This window comes from Oncorhynchus masou, chromosome 11, assembly GCF_036934945.1.
Source record: "Oncorhynchus masou masou isolate Uvic2021 chromosome 11, UVic_Omas_1.1, whole genome shotgun sequence".
NCBI lineage: Eukaryota > Metazoa > Chordata > Actinopteri > Salmoniformes > Salmonidae > Oncorhynchus > Oncorhynchus masou.
Window position 1 is genome coordinate 33,704,808 of NC_088222.1, and position 16,220 is coordinate 33,721,027.

The window sequence follows — 16,220 nt, forward strand, 5'->3', positions numbered from 1 at the left end:
TCACAGTCTGCCGATATTGACAGCCCCATCAAGAGGATCGTCCTGGATCATGTATTTTGGGAGAGAGTGGTAAGCAGCCTGAAACTCCAGAACCCTATAGCAGTAGCCATTGCACAGATTAAGGGTGACAATGCCATCCTGTCTGATGTTCAGACTCTGTTTGCAGATGTAAGAGAAGAAATCCATACTGCCCTGCCCACTTTACTGTTTCTCCAAGCAGAGGAAACTGCAGTTCTGAAATACATCAAAAAGCGTGAAGACTTCTGTCTGAAGCCCATACAGACCGCAGTGTACATGTTGGACCCCAACTATGCTGGCAAGAGCATCCTGTCTGGTGCAGAGATCAACAAGGCCTATGGTTTCATCACTATCGTGTCTCGGCCACTTTTACCTGGATGAGGGCAAGGTTCTTGGCAGTCTGGCAAAGTACATTTCCAAGAAAAGGCTTTGGGATGGAGATGCAATATGGCAGTCGTGCCAACATATCTCATCAGCCACCTAGTGGAAGGGACTTTGTGGATCTGAGGCTCTTTCCCCTGTTGCCTCAATCATCCTCCAAATCCCACCAACATCAGCCACCTCAAAGCGCAACTAGTCCTTGTTTGGGAACACACACCAAAGCACGCAACAGGCTGACCAATTGGTTGAAAAATTGGTGGCCATCCAGGAAAAGTTTTGGCTTTTTGAGCCTCAAAGCGAGCCATCTTCAACAAGGTTGGAAAGTGACAGTGAAGATGAGGCCTCGGAGTCTGATGTTCAAGAGGTGGACATTGAGGAGGTCCAGGCAGAAGACATGGAAGCCTGAGAGGAAGACAACCAAAGCTTTAGTTTCAAGACTATCATTTAACAGATGTATGTTGAAAATGTTTTTGGGAGATGGATCATTGGGGATCATTCAATATTCCCTTTCTTTTGTTTACATTTACATTACATTTAAGTTATTTAGCGGACACTCTTATCCAGAGCGACTTACAAATTGGTGAATTCACCTTCTGACATCCAGTGGAACAGCCACTTTACAATAGTGCATCTAAATCATTTAAGGGGTGGGAGAAGGATTACTTTATCCTATCCTAGGTATTCCTTGAAGAGGTGGGGTTTCAGGTGTCTCCGGAAGGTGGTGATTGACTCCGCTGTCCTGGCGTCGTGAGGGAGTTTGTTCCACCATTGGGGGGCCAGAGCAGCGAACAGTTTTGACTGGGCTGAGCGGGAACTGTACTTCCTCAGTGGTAGGGAGGCGAGCAGGCCAGAGGTGGATGAATGCAGTGCCCTTGTTTGGGTGTAGGGCCTGATCAGAGACTGGAGGTACTGCGGTGCCGTTCCCCTCACAGCTCCGTAGGCAAGCACCATGGTCTTGTAGCGGATGCGAGCTTCAACTGGAAGCCAGTGGAGAGAGCGGAGGAGCGGGGTGACGTGAGAGAACTTGGGAAGGTTGAACACCAGACAGGCTGCGGCGTTCTGGATGAGTTGTAGGGGTTTAATGGCACAGGCAGGGAGCCCAGCCAACCGGCGAGTTGCAGTAATCCAGACGGGAGATGACAAGTGCCTGGATTAGGACCTGCGCCGCTTCCTGTGTGAGGCAGGGTCGTACTCTGCGGATGTTGTAGAGCATGAACCTACAGGAACGGGCCACCGCCTTGATGTTAGTTGAGAACGACAGGGTGTTGTCCAGGATCACGCCAAGGTTCTTAGCGCTCTGGGAGGAGGACACAATGGAGTTGTCAACCGTGATGGCGAGATCATGGAACGGGCAGTCCTTCCCCGGGAGGAAGAGCAGCTCCGTCTTGCCGAGGTTCAGCTTAAGGTGGTGATCCGTCATCCACACTGATATGTCTGCCAGACATGCAGAGATGCGATTCGCCACCTGGTCATCAGAAGGGGAAAGGAGAAGATTAATTGTGTGTCGTCTGCATAGCAATGATAGGAGAGACCATGTGAGGTTATGACAGAGCCAAGTGACTTGGTGTATAGCGAGAATAGGAGAGGGCCTAGAACAGAGCCCTGGGGGACACCAGTGGTGAGAGCGCGTGGTGAGGAGACAGATTCTCGCCACGCCACCTGGTAGGAGTGACCTGTCAGGTAGGACGCAATCCAAGCGTGGGCCGCGCCGGAGATGCCCAACTCGGAGAGGGTGGAGAGGAGGATCTGATGGTTCACAGTATCGAAGGCAGCCGATAAGTCTAGAAGGATGAGAGCAGAGGAGAGAGAGTTAGCTTTAGCAGTGCGGAGCGCCTCCGTGATACAGAGAAGAGCAGTCTCAGTTGAATGACTAGTCTTGAAACCTGACTGATTTGGATCAAGAAGGTCATTCTGAGAGAGATAGCGGGAGAGCTGGCCAAGGACGGCACGTTCAAGAGTTTTGGAGAGAAAAGAAAGAAGGGATACTGGTCTGTAGTTGTTGACATCGGAGGGATCGAGTGTAGGTTTTTTCAGAAGGGGCGCAACTCTCGCTCTCTTGAAGACGGAAGGGACGTAGCCAGCGGTCAGGGATGAGTTGATGAGCAAGGTGAGGTAAGGGAGAAGGTCTCCGGAAATGGTCTGGAGAAGAGAGGAGGGGATAGGGTCAAGCGGGCAGGTTGTTGGGCGGCCGGCCGTCACAAGAAGCGAGATTTCATCTGGAGAGAGAGGGGAGAAAGAGGTCAGAGCACAGGGTAGGGCAGTGTGAGCAGAACCAGCGGTGTCGTTTGACTTAGCAAACGAGGATCGGATGTCGGCGACCTTCTTTTCAAAATGGTTGACGAAGTCATCTGCAGAGAGGGAGGAGGGGGGGGAGGGGGAGGAGGATTCAGGAGGGAGGAGAAGGTGGCAAAGAGCTTCCTAGGGTTAGAGGCAGATGCTTGGAATTTAGAGTGGTAGAAAGTGGCTTTAGCAGCAGAGACAGAGGAGGAAAATGTAGAGAGGAGGGAGTGAAAGGATGCCAGGTCCGCAGGGAGGGGAGTTTTCCTCCATTTCCGCTCGGCTGCCCGGAGCACTGTTCTGTGAGCTCGCAATGAGTCGTCGAGCCACGGAGCGGGAGGGGAGGACCGAGCCGGCCTGGAGGATAGGGGACATAGAGAGTCAAAGGATGCAGAAAGGGAAGAGAGGAGGGTTGAGGAGGCAGAATCAGGAGATAGGTTGGAGAAGGTATGAGCAGAGGGAAGAGATGATAGGATGGAAGAGGAGAGAGTAGCGGGGGAGAGAGAGTGAAGGTTGGGACGGCGCGATACCATCCGAGTAGGGGCAGTGTGGGAAGTGTTGGATGAGAGCGAGAGGGAAAAGGATACAAGGTAGTGGTCGGAGACTTGGAGGGGAGTTGCAATGAGGTTAGTGGAAGAACAGCATCTAGTAAAGATGAGGTCGAGCGTATTGCCTGCCTTGTGAGTAGGGGGGGAAGGTGAGAGGGTGAGGTCAAAAGAGGAGAGGTGTGGAAAGAAGGAGGCAGAGAGGAATGAGTCAAAGGTAGACGTGGGGAGGTTAAAGTCGCCCAGGACTGTGAGAGGTGAGCCGTCCTCAGGAAAGGAGCTTATCAAGGCATCAAGCTCATTGATGAACTCTCCGAGGGAACCTGGAGGGCGATAAATGATAAGGATGTTAAGCTTGAAAGGGCTGGTAACTGTGACAGCATGGAATTCAAAGGAGGCGATAGACAGATGGGTAAGGGGAGAAAGAGAGAATGACCACTTGGGAGAGATGAGGATCCCAGTGCCACCACCCCGCTGACCAGAAGCTCTCGGGGTGTGCGAGAACACGTGGGCGGACGAAGAGAGAGCAGTAGGAGTAGCAGTGTTATCTGTGGTGATCCATGTTTCCGTCAGTGCCAAGAAGTCGAGGGACTGGAGGGAGGCATAGGCTGAGATGAACTCTGCCTTGTTGGCCGCAGATCGGCAGTTCCAGAGGCTACCGGAGACCTGGAACTCCACGAGGGTCGTGCGTGCTGGGACCACCAGATTAGGGTGGCCGCGGCCACGCGGTGTGGAGCGTTTGTATGGTCTGTGCAGAGAGGAGAGAACAGGGATAGATAGACACATAGTTGACAGGCTACAGAAGAGGCTACGCTAATGCAAAGGAGATTGGAATGACAAGTGGACTACACGTCTCGAATGACTAAAAAGATTGAAATGATACAGTACTGCTGGAGTAGGCTAGCTGGCAGTGGGTGCGTTGTTGACTTTGTAGGCTAGCTGGCAGTGGCTGCGTTGTTGACACTACACTAATCAAGTCGTTCCGTCGAGTGTAATAGTTTCTACAGTGCTGCTATTCGGGGGCTAGCTGGCTAGCTGGCTAGCTAGCAGTGTTGATTACGTAACGTTACGTTAAAAGAACGACAATAGCTGGCTAGCTAACCTAGAAAATCGCTCTAGACTACACACAATTGTCTTAGATACAAAGACGGCTATGTAGCTAGCTAGCTACGATCAAACAAATCAAACCGTTGTACTGTAATGAAGTGAAATGAAAATGTGATACTACCTGTGGAGCGAAGCGGAATGTTGACCGGGTAGTTGAAGTTCAATTCGGTAGACGTTGGCTAGCTGTTGGCTAGCTAGCTAGCAGTAGCTCCTACGTTAAGGACGACAAATAGCTGGCTAGCTAACCTCGGTAAATTAAGATAATCACTCTAAGTCTACACACTCTAAACTACACAATTATCTTGGATACGAAGACAGCAAAGACAACTATGTAGCTAGCTAACACTACACTAATCGAGTCGTTCAGTTGAGTGTAATAGTTTCTACAGTGCTAGTAGACGGTGGACGATAGCTAGCTGCTGGGCAGATAGCAGTGTAGACTACGTTAGGACGACGAAATACGATAATTACGCAATTATCTTTGATACAAAGACGGCTATGTAGCTAGCTAAGAAGAAATTGCTAAGATTAGACAAATCAAACCGTTGTACTATAATGAAATGTAATGAAAATGTAATGAAAAGTTATACTACCTGCGGACCGAAGTGTAGATGCGACCGCTCGCTCCAACCCGGAACCGGGGTTGTTGTTCAGTAAAATCATCCCATGTGAAGAGTCAACTCGTTTAATTAAATTTCAATTTGTAACTAAATTGTTATTTTTAGTTCTATTGGAAGGATTTAATAAGGTAAAAGGTTTATGTTTCTGTCTCCATATGATATGGTAAATATATCCAATGCAAGAAAACATCTACATTTAAATGGTATTAAAATTAAGTCCCATATATTCCTGTTAATTCCCATATATTCCCATTAATTCCCACAGAAAGTTGCCACCTCTTGATATGCCCCTAAATGTGCAACCCTAGTCTGTAGTACTTGAGCCTGCCTGGACTGCTTCCTCTATCCAGGCCAGTAATAGTGTTACCTAATCCCCCCTCCCTTCACTGCTGTAGTCCACAGAGGGAACATTTAATTTTTCACTGTGGTCTTTTATTCTCTTTGTGTGTGTTGTGTGGTTGTCTCCTGCTGCACAGAGTGGGGTCACTGGAGAGCCTTGACAGGTAGTTTGTCCTTGTCCAGGGACCAGGGCGGGAGTCATCTGTTGTCATTTGGTGTTTGCCACCTTAGTCACATGAACAATGGACATTGGCAAGGAAGGAAATACACTGTGAAAAGCCAAATCAAACGGAAGAAAAATGTAAACGTTTTATACAGTGGTAAGATAGTATGAAGGAGCAGTGGGAAAGGGATGAGGAAGTTTTTTCTAGCTTTTAAATGCTAGTAAAACTAAATGCATACTCTTCAACCGATTGCTGCCCACACCCGCCCGCCCGACTGGCATCACTACTCTGGACAGTTCTGACTTAGAATATGTGGACAACTACAAATACCTAGGTTTCTGGTTAGACTGTAAACTCTCCTTCCAGACTCACATTAAGCATCTCCAATCCAAAATTAAATCTAGAATCGGCATCCTATTTCGCAACAAATCCAATTTCATTTACAAAATAGCCTCCAACACTCTACTCAGCAAACTGGATGTAGTCTATCACAGTGCCGTCGTTTTGTCACTAATGCCCCAAATATTACCCACCACTGCGACCTGTATGCTCTCGTTAGCTGGCCCTCGCTACATATTCGTCGCCAAACCCACTGGCTCCAGGTCATCTATAAGTCTTTGCTTGGTAAAGCCACGCCTTATCTCAGCTCACTGGTCACCATAGCAACACCCACCCATAGCATGCGCTCCAGCAGGTATATTTCACTGGTCATCCCCAAAGCCAACACTTCCTTTGGCCGCCTTTCCTTCCAGTTCTCTGCTGCTAATGACTGGAGCGAATTGTAAAAATCACTGAAGCTGGAGACATATCTCCCTCTCTAACTTTAAGCATCAGCTGTCAGAGCAGCTTACCGATCACTGTACCTTTATACAGCCATTCTGTAAATAGCACACCCAACTACCTCATCCCCATATTGTTATTTATCTTCTTGCTCTTTTGCACCCCAGTACAGTGGGGAGAACAAGTATTTTGCAGGTTTTCCTACTTACAAAGCATGTAGAGGTCTGTAATCTCTATCATAGGTACACTTCAACTGTGAGAGACGGAATCTAAAACAAAAATCCAGAAAATCACATTGTATGATTTTTACGTAATTCATTTGTATTTTATTGCATGACATAAGTATTTGATCACTGACCAACCAGTAAGAATTCCGGCTCTCACAGACCTGTTAGTTTTTCTTTAAGAATCCCTCCTGTTCTCCACTCATTCTCCACCTGTCCACACACTCAATCAAACAAACTCCAACCTCTCCACAATGGCCAAGACCAGAGAGCTGTGTAAGGACATCAGGTATAAAAATTGTAGACCTGCACAAGGCTATGATGGGCTACAAGGCAATAGGCAAGCAGCTTGGTGAGAAGGCAACAACTGTTGGCGCAATTATTAGAAAATGGAAGAAGTTCAAGATGACAGTCAATCACCCTCAGTCTGGGGCTCCATGCAATATCTCACCTCGTGGGGCATCAATGATCATGAGGAAGGTGAGGGATCAGCCCAGAACTACATGGCAGGACCTGGTCAATGACTTGAAGAGAGCTGGGACCACAGTCTCAAAGAAAACCATTAGTAACACACTAAGCCGTCATGGATTAAAATCCTGCAGCTCACGCAAGGTCCCCCTGCTCAAGCCAGCGCATGTCCAGGCCCATCTGAAGTTTGCCAGTGACCATCTGGATGATCCAGAGGAGGAATGGGAGAAGGTCATGTGGTCTGATGAGATGAAAATAGAGCTTTTTGGTCTAAACTCCACTCGTCGTGTTTGGAGGAAGAAGAATGATGAGTACAACACCAAGAATACCATCCCAACCGTGAAGCATGGAGGTGGAAACATCATTCTTTGGGGATGCTTTTCTGCAAAGGGGACAGGATGACTGCACCGTATTGGGATGGGGCCATGTATCGCGAGATCTTGGCAAACAACCTCCTTCCCTCAGTAAGAGCATTGAAGATGGGTCGTGGCTGGGTCTTCCAGCATGACAACGACCCGAAACACACAGCCAGGGCAACTAAGGAGTGGCTCCGTAAGAAGCATCTCAAGGTCCCGGAGTGGCCTAGCCAGTCTCCAGACCTGAACCCAATAGAAAATCTTTGGAGGGAGCTGAAAGTCCGTATTTCCCAGCGACAGCCCCGAAACCTGAAGGATTTGGAGAAGGTCTGTATGGAGGAGTGGGCCAAAATCCCTGCTGCAGTGTGTGCAAACTTGGTCAAGAACTACAGGAAACGTATGATCTCTGTAATTGCAAACAAAGGTTTCTGTACCAAATATTAAGTTCTGCTTTTCTGATGTATCAAATACTTATGTCATGCAATAAAATGCAAATTAATTACGTAAAAATCATACAATGTGATTTTCTGGATATTAGTTTTAGATTCCGTCTCACAGTTTAAGTGTACCTATGATAAAAAATTACAGACCTCTACATGCTTTGTAAGAAGGAAAACCTGCAAAATCGGCAGTGTATCAAATACCTGTTCTCCCCACTGTATGTCTACTTGCACATCATCATCTGAACATCTATCACTCCAGTGTTAATACTAAATTGTAATTATTTCACCTCTATTGCCTATTTATTGCCTTACCTCCCTACTCTTCTACATTTGCACACACTATACATAGATTTTTCTATTGTGTTATTGACTGTACGTTTGTTTATGTGCAACTCTGTGTTGTTGTTTTTGTCGCACTGCTTTGCTTTATCTTGGCCAGGTCACCGTTGTAAATGAGAACTTGTTCTCGACTTGCCGACCGAGTTAAATAACGGTGAAATAAATAAATAAAAAACATAATGAATGAATGTTTCCACCTGACCTTCCAATAAGTTAAGTGAGTATAAGTTAATATGTCATGTCCCAGCCTTCAGATGCCCATCAGTGAGAAGACTATCATGTAGTCATTTATGGAAAATTAGGTCTGCTTTTATGAGTTCAAAATCCATTACAACTTTTACAATCAACTTTATCTATGATGGGCAGTTCAATCTAAAACTCAAATTAGTAGCAACCTGTTCGTTTATATACCTGCTATAGAATTGATAGTGAACATATCTCACTTTGATGCCTATCATTAATTGCTCTTGGATGTGTCTGGAGGTTGGCTCGTCCCGTACAGAACCCCTCTATGAGACAGACTAGAGGTCAGGTTGTTCTGTGTGAAAGCCATGGAGCAGACCTTCTGAAGAACTGCTGTGTCTGGACTATATTAAACACCTGAGCCGCCGGCTGCCTGGCGCAGTCACCACCCAGCTCCTATGCATTACATGCACTCACTCACTCATACTGTGGGGGAGACCCAGTCATTCCACTACATCTATTTCTATATCCAAACAGTTCTATGTAAATGTACTTGTTTGTAAGTGATTGCTTCATATTTCATGGGGTTTTTAAATGTCTTACATGCTGCAACACAAATTGCCCTTTGGGACAATACAGGTTTAGTCTTCTCTTCTATTCTCTCCTTCTCCTCTATAAATAGATTGTAGGTTGGAATGTGAAGAGAGCTATTTTACTGAGTGTATTTGGTGCTGATTCTTCTCGTAGGACGGAGTTCAAAGCCCACAGGGATGTGAAGCCAGTGAAGCTGATCCGAGCCAAGTCTCAGTACCTTCCCCCTGATGAGAAGACCAGCCTGGAGACCAGCTATAGCGCCACCTACAGGGGAGAGCAGGGCAAACAGCAGCCCAACGACAACAAGGCTGTGGACAGGAGGAGGATACGCAGCCTGTACAATGAGCCCTACAAAGGGATACAAGAGACCAAGGTGAGAACGTTTTAGATCATGTCCTATTGACTAATCCCATGGTACAGCCATAATGCAGCTAATCACCTATTCAGAACCACAGCCATGCAGAGTGGGTTTTCAAACCCACTGTAATGGCAGAATCTTTCTGCTGTTCTCTTTACTGTGTATGTTGTGATGGCAAATCATATCAGTAATACTGAAGCAAACGCAATATCAAACTGAGGAGTTACAGATCTTTGCAGAGTTATTTAAACCTGCTGCTAATGTCTTGGGGGATGGTATATATAAATAATCTCCATCTTCCCCCATCCCTTGTGCCTAGGTTGAGAGGGTTAACAGTGCTCCCCGATCCAAACCCAAAAAGGCGGGCACCACGGTAGCTAGTCAGGGCGGCAAACCTGTCAAGAAGGCCAAAGAGCAGAAGCAGCCGGGCAGCACAGCACTGCGGGGCACCAAGAAGACGACCTCTGAGAACCAGCCCACTGAGTCCAGGCCTGCGGTGGGGGACAAGGAGAAAAGTAAAGAGATGAACAACAAACTGGCTGAGGCAAAAGAGTAAAAATCATTTAGCACTACTTTTTATTCTTCTTTGGGGAAAGAACACGAAGGCTGCAAAATTAATTAGAAGTTCTCATCCCTTTTATGTTTTGTCTCTCTCCCTCTCTCTCGTCTCTCTCTAACTCTCTTTCTCTCTCTTCTCTCTGCCTCTTGGCTAAATTAGATGTAGTTACAGTAAATGTCAGGGTTGTGACATGACATGTCGTTGCTTCCCCGCCTCACATTACATTAGATCACCGTAGTAACAAGGGGGCGTGTTCATCCGCTTCCTCTGCTCCCCGATGCCACCCTCCACCCCCCTCTCTCCACGTCTCCATCTCAAGGTTACCATGGCTACCGGCTGCCCGGTTAGCCAATGAATGGCACGTGCTATTGTTGCATGAGCCCACCGACTAGCAAGCCTGTGTGGTTGGCTTCCATCTTCCAACTGAACAGATTGCTTTGTTGAGTTTATCAAGGATTTTTGGGAATGAGAAGACCATGAAAATTGGCTCAGTGACTGGACTCGATTTCTGTAGCTGTAACTTTCAAATGTATGCAAAGATACATTTATAAATGTATGCATAGACACATTAGATACTCATCTAGGATAACGGTCTGAAAATCTTTGATAAATATGCAGCTTTGAGTGTATCGATCCATGGCTGAATTTGTGCCTGCTCTTTATTTCCTGAATGCTGTCTTCTTGAGCAGGGCTCCAAGTCTGTCTGTTTTCAGATTGGCATTACAAAGATGCTTTGTTCAACTTTGCCATCATTCTTGAATGCAATGTCTAATTTTGTAAACCTAATAACGATGTTGATTGTGGATGATGTGGGAATGGTTTTGAACAAATAATTGTCAGGACAGCATTTACAACGTCATACGCTCTCATTCAAATTGTTCTCTCTCTTTGCAGTCAAATTCATTCATCAAGGTATTTTAGAGGTCAGACAAGGCTGTCTTGTTTCAGCAACCTTGTTGCCAAGCTGGGAGCCATCTGGGTTACTGTAACGTGATTATTATGCATTACTAGACCAGTCATTTGCACAGCAGATGAGAATTCCCACTGAATAAAATGTTGCTATCATGCAATTATAATTACATTCAGCATTTAAAAAAAAACGACATTACATTTCACTGAGTCACGATAGGAATTTGATATTGTGGCTCTATGGTCTTTAGCTATGCTTTCACCCAGCCGATATACACTCTATGTAGCTATAGCTAGGACACACACACACACAGAGTCATGGTTGACTGGAACCAACATGATTATTTAGGCCCCTATGGCATTAGCAGATGAGAGAAGCCAACAACAATATTCACATCCCAGAGGTCTAAAGAGGTGCATGGCTTGATGTGATACGAGTTAAAACTCTTTCTCTCTTTCAGCAGATTCATGGTTTTATAATTATATGTTATTTATTGTTTTATTTATTCATCTATTTATTTGGGTATAAAACACTAATTACTTCTGCTAATACCATTATTGTAACATACCCCCAAAAATGTGTCTGCGATGTTATGGTAAGTTGAATGCTGGCCGTTTGGAATGTTTATTTTTCTGGACATATTGTTTCTGTCTGTTTTTGGTTTATGCATGCTGTGTCTCTATGTTTCTGTCGAGCATGGGCCTCAAACAACTGGCCTCTTCCCTGGACCAGGGGTGTGTGTGTGTGTGTGTGTGTGTGTGTGTGTGTGTGTGTGTGTGTGTGTGTGTGTGTGTGTGTGTGTGTGTGTGTGTGTGTGTGTGTGTGTGTGTGTGTGTGTGTGTGTGTGTGTGTGTGTGTGTGTGTGTTCGTGCGTGCGTGCGTGCGTGCATGTGTGTGTGTGGATTTCATTAGATTCGAGAAGATTACGTGTAGATGTCAAGATTATATTAAACACATTCAACTCCAAATATATCTCTCCTCTGCTGCCTTCTATGGCAATCTAAATATAGTAGGCATAGGCTACCAATGTAGAACGACTTGATTGAATTAGGACAAGCAGCGAAACTACATTTATAGTTGGTTTACATTTGTATCATACTTCTGCATATGTATGCAGTTTTTTGAATGGGATATATTGAGCGAGCAAGGAAAATTATCTGTATTGCAAACATAAGCCTCATTATGTCAAAATGAATCAGGTTTGTATTGGTTGTATAGTGCCAGTAGAGCTCTATTGGCTACTACACATGTCTACTTGTGTCTTAGCAGACAGTAGTAAAGACCAGAACAACGTTTCAGACTCCTGGGATGGTGTAGACCACAATAAAGCAGTGCATTGTGCTGTGCAGGACTTGCTTGTGATGGGCCACCCCACACTCCCCAGTCTCTCTCTTGTGTTGTTGTCATCTGTTGTGCTAGTCAGAGCCCCCTGGCTCCCTCCCCTCCATTTTGAATACTGGAGTGTGTTGTCTCTCCATTTGCCATGGTGGTGTCTTGAGTTAGTATGTCACAATGAACCACCATGCCATATTCCGCTTCGACTGAGCATGTGCCCACGGAGCGGAGGGTGAGGGCCATCTCATTAGCATTTTGCAGCCTTTGGTTGGGGGGGTCTTTCTCTCGTAGCACAGGAAGGGGTGTCGGGGGGGTCATACATGTAAAGTACTGACACACAGCACACCCGGTGCTATCGATCTTTAATCGAAGCATTAGAAACAAAAAAACAATAGAAAAGAATCATGGTACAAAGAAGTTCCAGAATGTATTGGACACAAATATTTTACTGTGACGTGCTTGTGTTTCTCTCTGCTTGCTCCTATTTACTGAAATATTATGAATAAATGCAAAAGCAGAAAAAGCTGTGTCCTCTTGGTTCTTTATGTTGAAACGTATGGAGGAGGAGGAGGGTAAAAGAACAGTGGTTGCAGGTATTTGTTGAATTGTTTTTGTGTCTTTGTGAGACATGAGATGCTCTTTCGTGAGTGAATCCACATGGAAGAGAATTTTGCCTTCAGGTTTTCTTTAGCGCTTATCAAAGAGATTCTGGCATGAGTTCTGACATTCTTCCAAGGGCTTGCATATTGCTGCTACACTGTGTGAGAGCTGAGGAATATATTATTTTGCATCATGTGTCCAAATATATTCAAAGACCTTGCCCAAATTATACAGCAATATGCAAGTTAAGGATGGGTAGAACATTATTCCAGAATCGGATGTCATGTATTTACTGGGCCAACAAACTGTATGATTAATGAAATGTTCTTTCTCAGCGTGTAACAAATGTGACATTTGGATATTTCTAAAATCATTATAATCATGTAATTACTATATTTTCCAGCTTCATCTGGTATCGTTATTAGCTTTTCGAGGATGTCAAATTTGGATATACTGTGCAAGGTGAAATCCTACCTCTAGAAAACCTAACAAGTGACATTCTGATTCATTTGAAGGGTTGTGCTAAAACAGTACCACTACATACAGCTCTGTCAGCCAATCCGTGATACAGGCTGGGTGCAGACGCTAAAGCAACACCTGTGGGGCTGTACACTACCCATTCCAAGGTAACCTAAAAACACACCCAGCCGCCACAAGCCACAAATCCCTCATTCATATGTGCTCATAAGATGTATTTCAAAGTCGTGATTTTTTATTTATTTTTTGATAGTGGCACAGTTTTGTTTTGAAAATCGTTGTACCCCGATACAGTTCCCACCAGGTCAGATCCCTCATATATTTCTCTTCCATATGGAAACTAGAGTAGAGGAATGAGTGTGTGGGGATGTCTGTCTGTGTGAATGCTTGGCTGTCATGTCCTATAATGTACGTATGTCTCCTTAAGGTTCCTCTCTTAAGGAGGCCTTGGGTCAGCTTGGTTGTAGTAGAATGGCTATAGTACAGACCATCTTGGAATCCCTCCCTGAGCTACTGGAAGATGCTAGATGCATTCATTGCTCCTGGTTATAAGAAATAGGCCAAGGCTAAACAAATTGCATGGCTGGTTAGTAAAATGTGACTTTTGAATTATTCACACAGATGACTAGAGATCGCCCATCCTTTTCTATCTTTAGAGCAACTAGATTAACCCTACCGTGCAACCACTATTATTTGATATAACATTATTTGATATTATATCAAAGTGATATCGTAATTACACATGTTACCAGTGTGATTATATATGCATTATTAATAAACCTGTGGGTAAACACACCTACAGATATATGTTTATAATAACACATAGTTATCCTTTTCGGTTTGATCATTTTTATCATTTGATGTAATGTTGGTGTCTGAATGGGACCTGCAATCCAAATGTTATATAATATTAGTAAATGTGTGGTTATTTTATATGGGCTGGACTTGGTGCTAAATCTGAATTGTTTATTGAAAATATGTCGATTCAATGTTTATTGGGGTGCATGGTCGGAATAGAGTGGGGAGGTACAGTAGTTCTAGCATTGGAGAGAGCCAGCTCTGCTACTGGAGAAGATAGTAAGTGCATGTTTTAGTCCCCTCAAGTTTCATTTTAGATTAGATTATTCCTGAATGTTCTGTGGCTGTTTATCCTTGAACACCCTGAGACTCTCATTAGACTCTCATTATTCCCATTCGTGTGCTCTAGCTTTTAGTCTGAGAAGGTTTCAGCTGACAGATTGGATTCAAACTCAGAGAGCAGTGGCTATTTATTGATCTGAACATAACGCAAAATCCTAACTTTGATTGAAGAAACATTTTAACTTTTGTTTGGAATTGAGGAAGGTAGGCGGGCGAACTATGTTTTTTTTGTGCTATTTTAGGTTTGAAGTGATAAGAAACCAAGAGAGAGCTTTAGTAGCTTCACATCCCCACTGTGGCAGTATAATGTTGCCCTCTGATATGAGTAGTCACAGGGTGCTCAACTCAACTCAGCAAAAATCTTTGTGAATTGCCTCTGAGAAATGCCTCATCTTGTGTCTCTTTGTTTTTGTCTTTTTCTTTGTGTCTTAACTCTGTGCTGCCTCGCCTCCTAGAGAGCTTAATGACGAGGTTCTCCGACCCGGTGATCATCATTCCCAGGGTGCCGTTGGAGGAGAACCAGAACCACTGGAGGAAAGACCCGAACCACGGAAGAGCGGCGTAGTTGTGCACTTTGCCCCAGATGTAAAGTATGAGTAGATCCACTAGATCTGTACTGTAGGCCTATGGTATACAGGGAGGGACTGCTGTCCTGTTCTGTACTGTACATATATAGTATTTTCAATTCAGTTCTATTGGGAAAAGAGAAATACCCCATTAACAACTCCTCTGCGTGAGGAGGCTAACCAAAATAGGATGCACGTAGCGTGTTTGAAACAGCTTTAGGGCAGTGCGGTCATAGCTGTTTGAGCAAATGCAAATGCAAAAGGTGCTATAAGTTTAATTTCCGTTTCATGCTTTTGTTTTAAGAGAATGTTTTAATTTGGTAATGATGTTAGAAATGCCAAAACATAAAGTGCTTATTGAAAGAAAAAAAAGAACTGTATATTGATCAATTCAAAGGCAAATAAATATAGATAACTTGCTGATTTGCTAATCTGTGTTGTATTTTTATTGGTGTGTGACTTATTGGTGTTAGTTTAGAACAGACCAAGAAGCTATCCACAACTCAGAGTACACTGAAGAAGAAAGAACTGACACTGAAAAGCACAGTGGAAAATAGCCTACAATAAACACACTTCAAAATGAAACATGTGAAACACACTCACATATTAATTTTGAGGTTCTCGGGCGACCCCTTTCTAAATGCTTTAGGACACATATTCCTTTTTTATTTACTGTATGACTCATTCTAGTCTAGTGAATATTTGTGTGAGAGTGCTTGTATGCTCTGTTTACTCTGGGTAAGCACTTGTGTGAAAGGGGTTTAAGGGCTTGGCTAAAGCAGCTATTTCTCTGTTGACCTTCATATTGCTTTTCATTACCCCTCTCCCTTTTCTTTGATTATGAAGTGAAAGATGAGAATTAATTTGTATTGGATGATAAAATGATAAGTATGCACATTTGTTATCTGATTGCACAGATGTGCTCTGCTGACTCATTCTCCTCAATGTGCCTACCCCAGAGGAGTAAACACACACACACACACAATACTTTTATGTGAAGCCTTCACATCTTCACGATGCCACAAAGACTTGAGCTGCTCATCGGGATTGGAGGACTCGTATCTCTAAGGATGAGTCATGGAAGGATGAGTCTCCTCCCATAGGCTGTGTCTCATTACTACATGGAGGACTCGTATCTCTAAGGATGAGTCATGGAAGGATGAGTCTCCTCCCATAGGCTGTGTCTCATTACTACATGGAGGACTCGTATCTCTAAGGATGAGTCATGGAAGGATGAGTCTCCTCCTATAGGCTGTGTCTCATGACTACATGGAGGACTCGTATCTCTAAGGATGAGTCATGGAAGGATGAGTCTCCTCCCATAGGCTGTGTCTCATGACTACATGGAGGACTCGTATCTCTAAGGATGAGTCATGGAAGGATGAGTCTCCTCCCATAGGCTGTGTCTCATGACTACATGGAGGACGCGTATCTCTA

At 44.6% G+C, this 16,220-nt stretch overlaps 1 protein-coding gene across 4 annotated transcripts in view; it reads left to right on the forward strand.

Moving 5' to 3' along the window:
* The window catches only part of LOC135548571 (microtubule-associated protein 6 homolog), a 37,858-nt gene extending 22,652 nt beyond the window's left edge, over positions 1-15,206 (forward strand). For 2 of the 4 annotated variants that reach the window (XM_064978316.1, XM_064978315.1), the window contains 4 exons: positions 8,992-9,211; positions 9,516-9,748; positions 13,116-13,226; positions 14,673-15,206. In XM_064978316.1, coding sequence (XP_064834388.1) covers positions 8,992-9,211; positions 9,516-9,748; positions 13,116-13,226; positions 14,673-14,817 — 709 coding nt within the window. In that variant the 3' untranslated portion in view covers positions 14,818-15,206. The remainder of the gene's footprint in view (positions 1-8,991; positions 9,212-9,515; positions 9,749-13,115; positions 13,227-14,672) is intronic. The other 2 variants (XM_064978317.1, XM_064978319.1) reach the window with 2 other exon arrangements.
* The last annotated feature ends 1,014 nt before the right edge of the window (positions 15,207-16,220 follow it).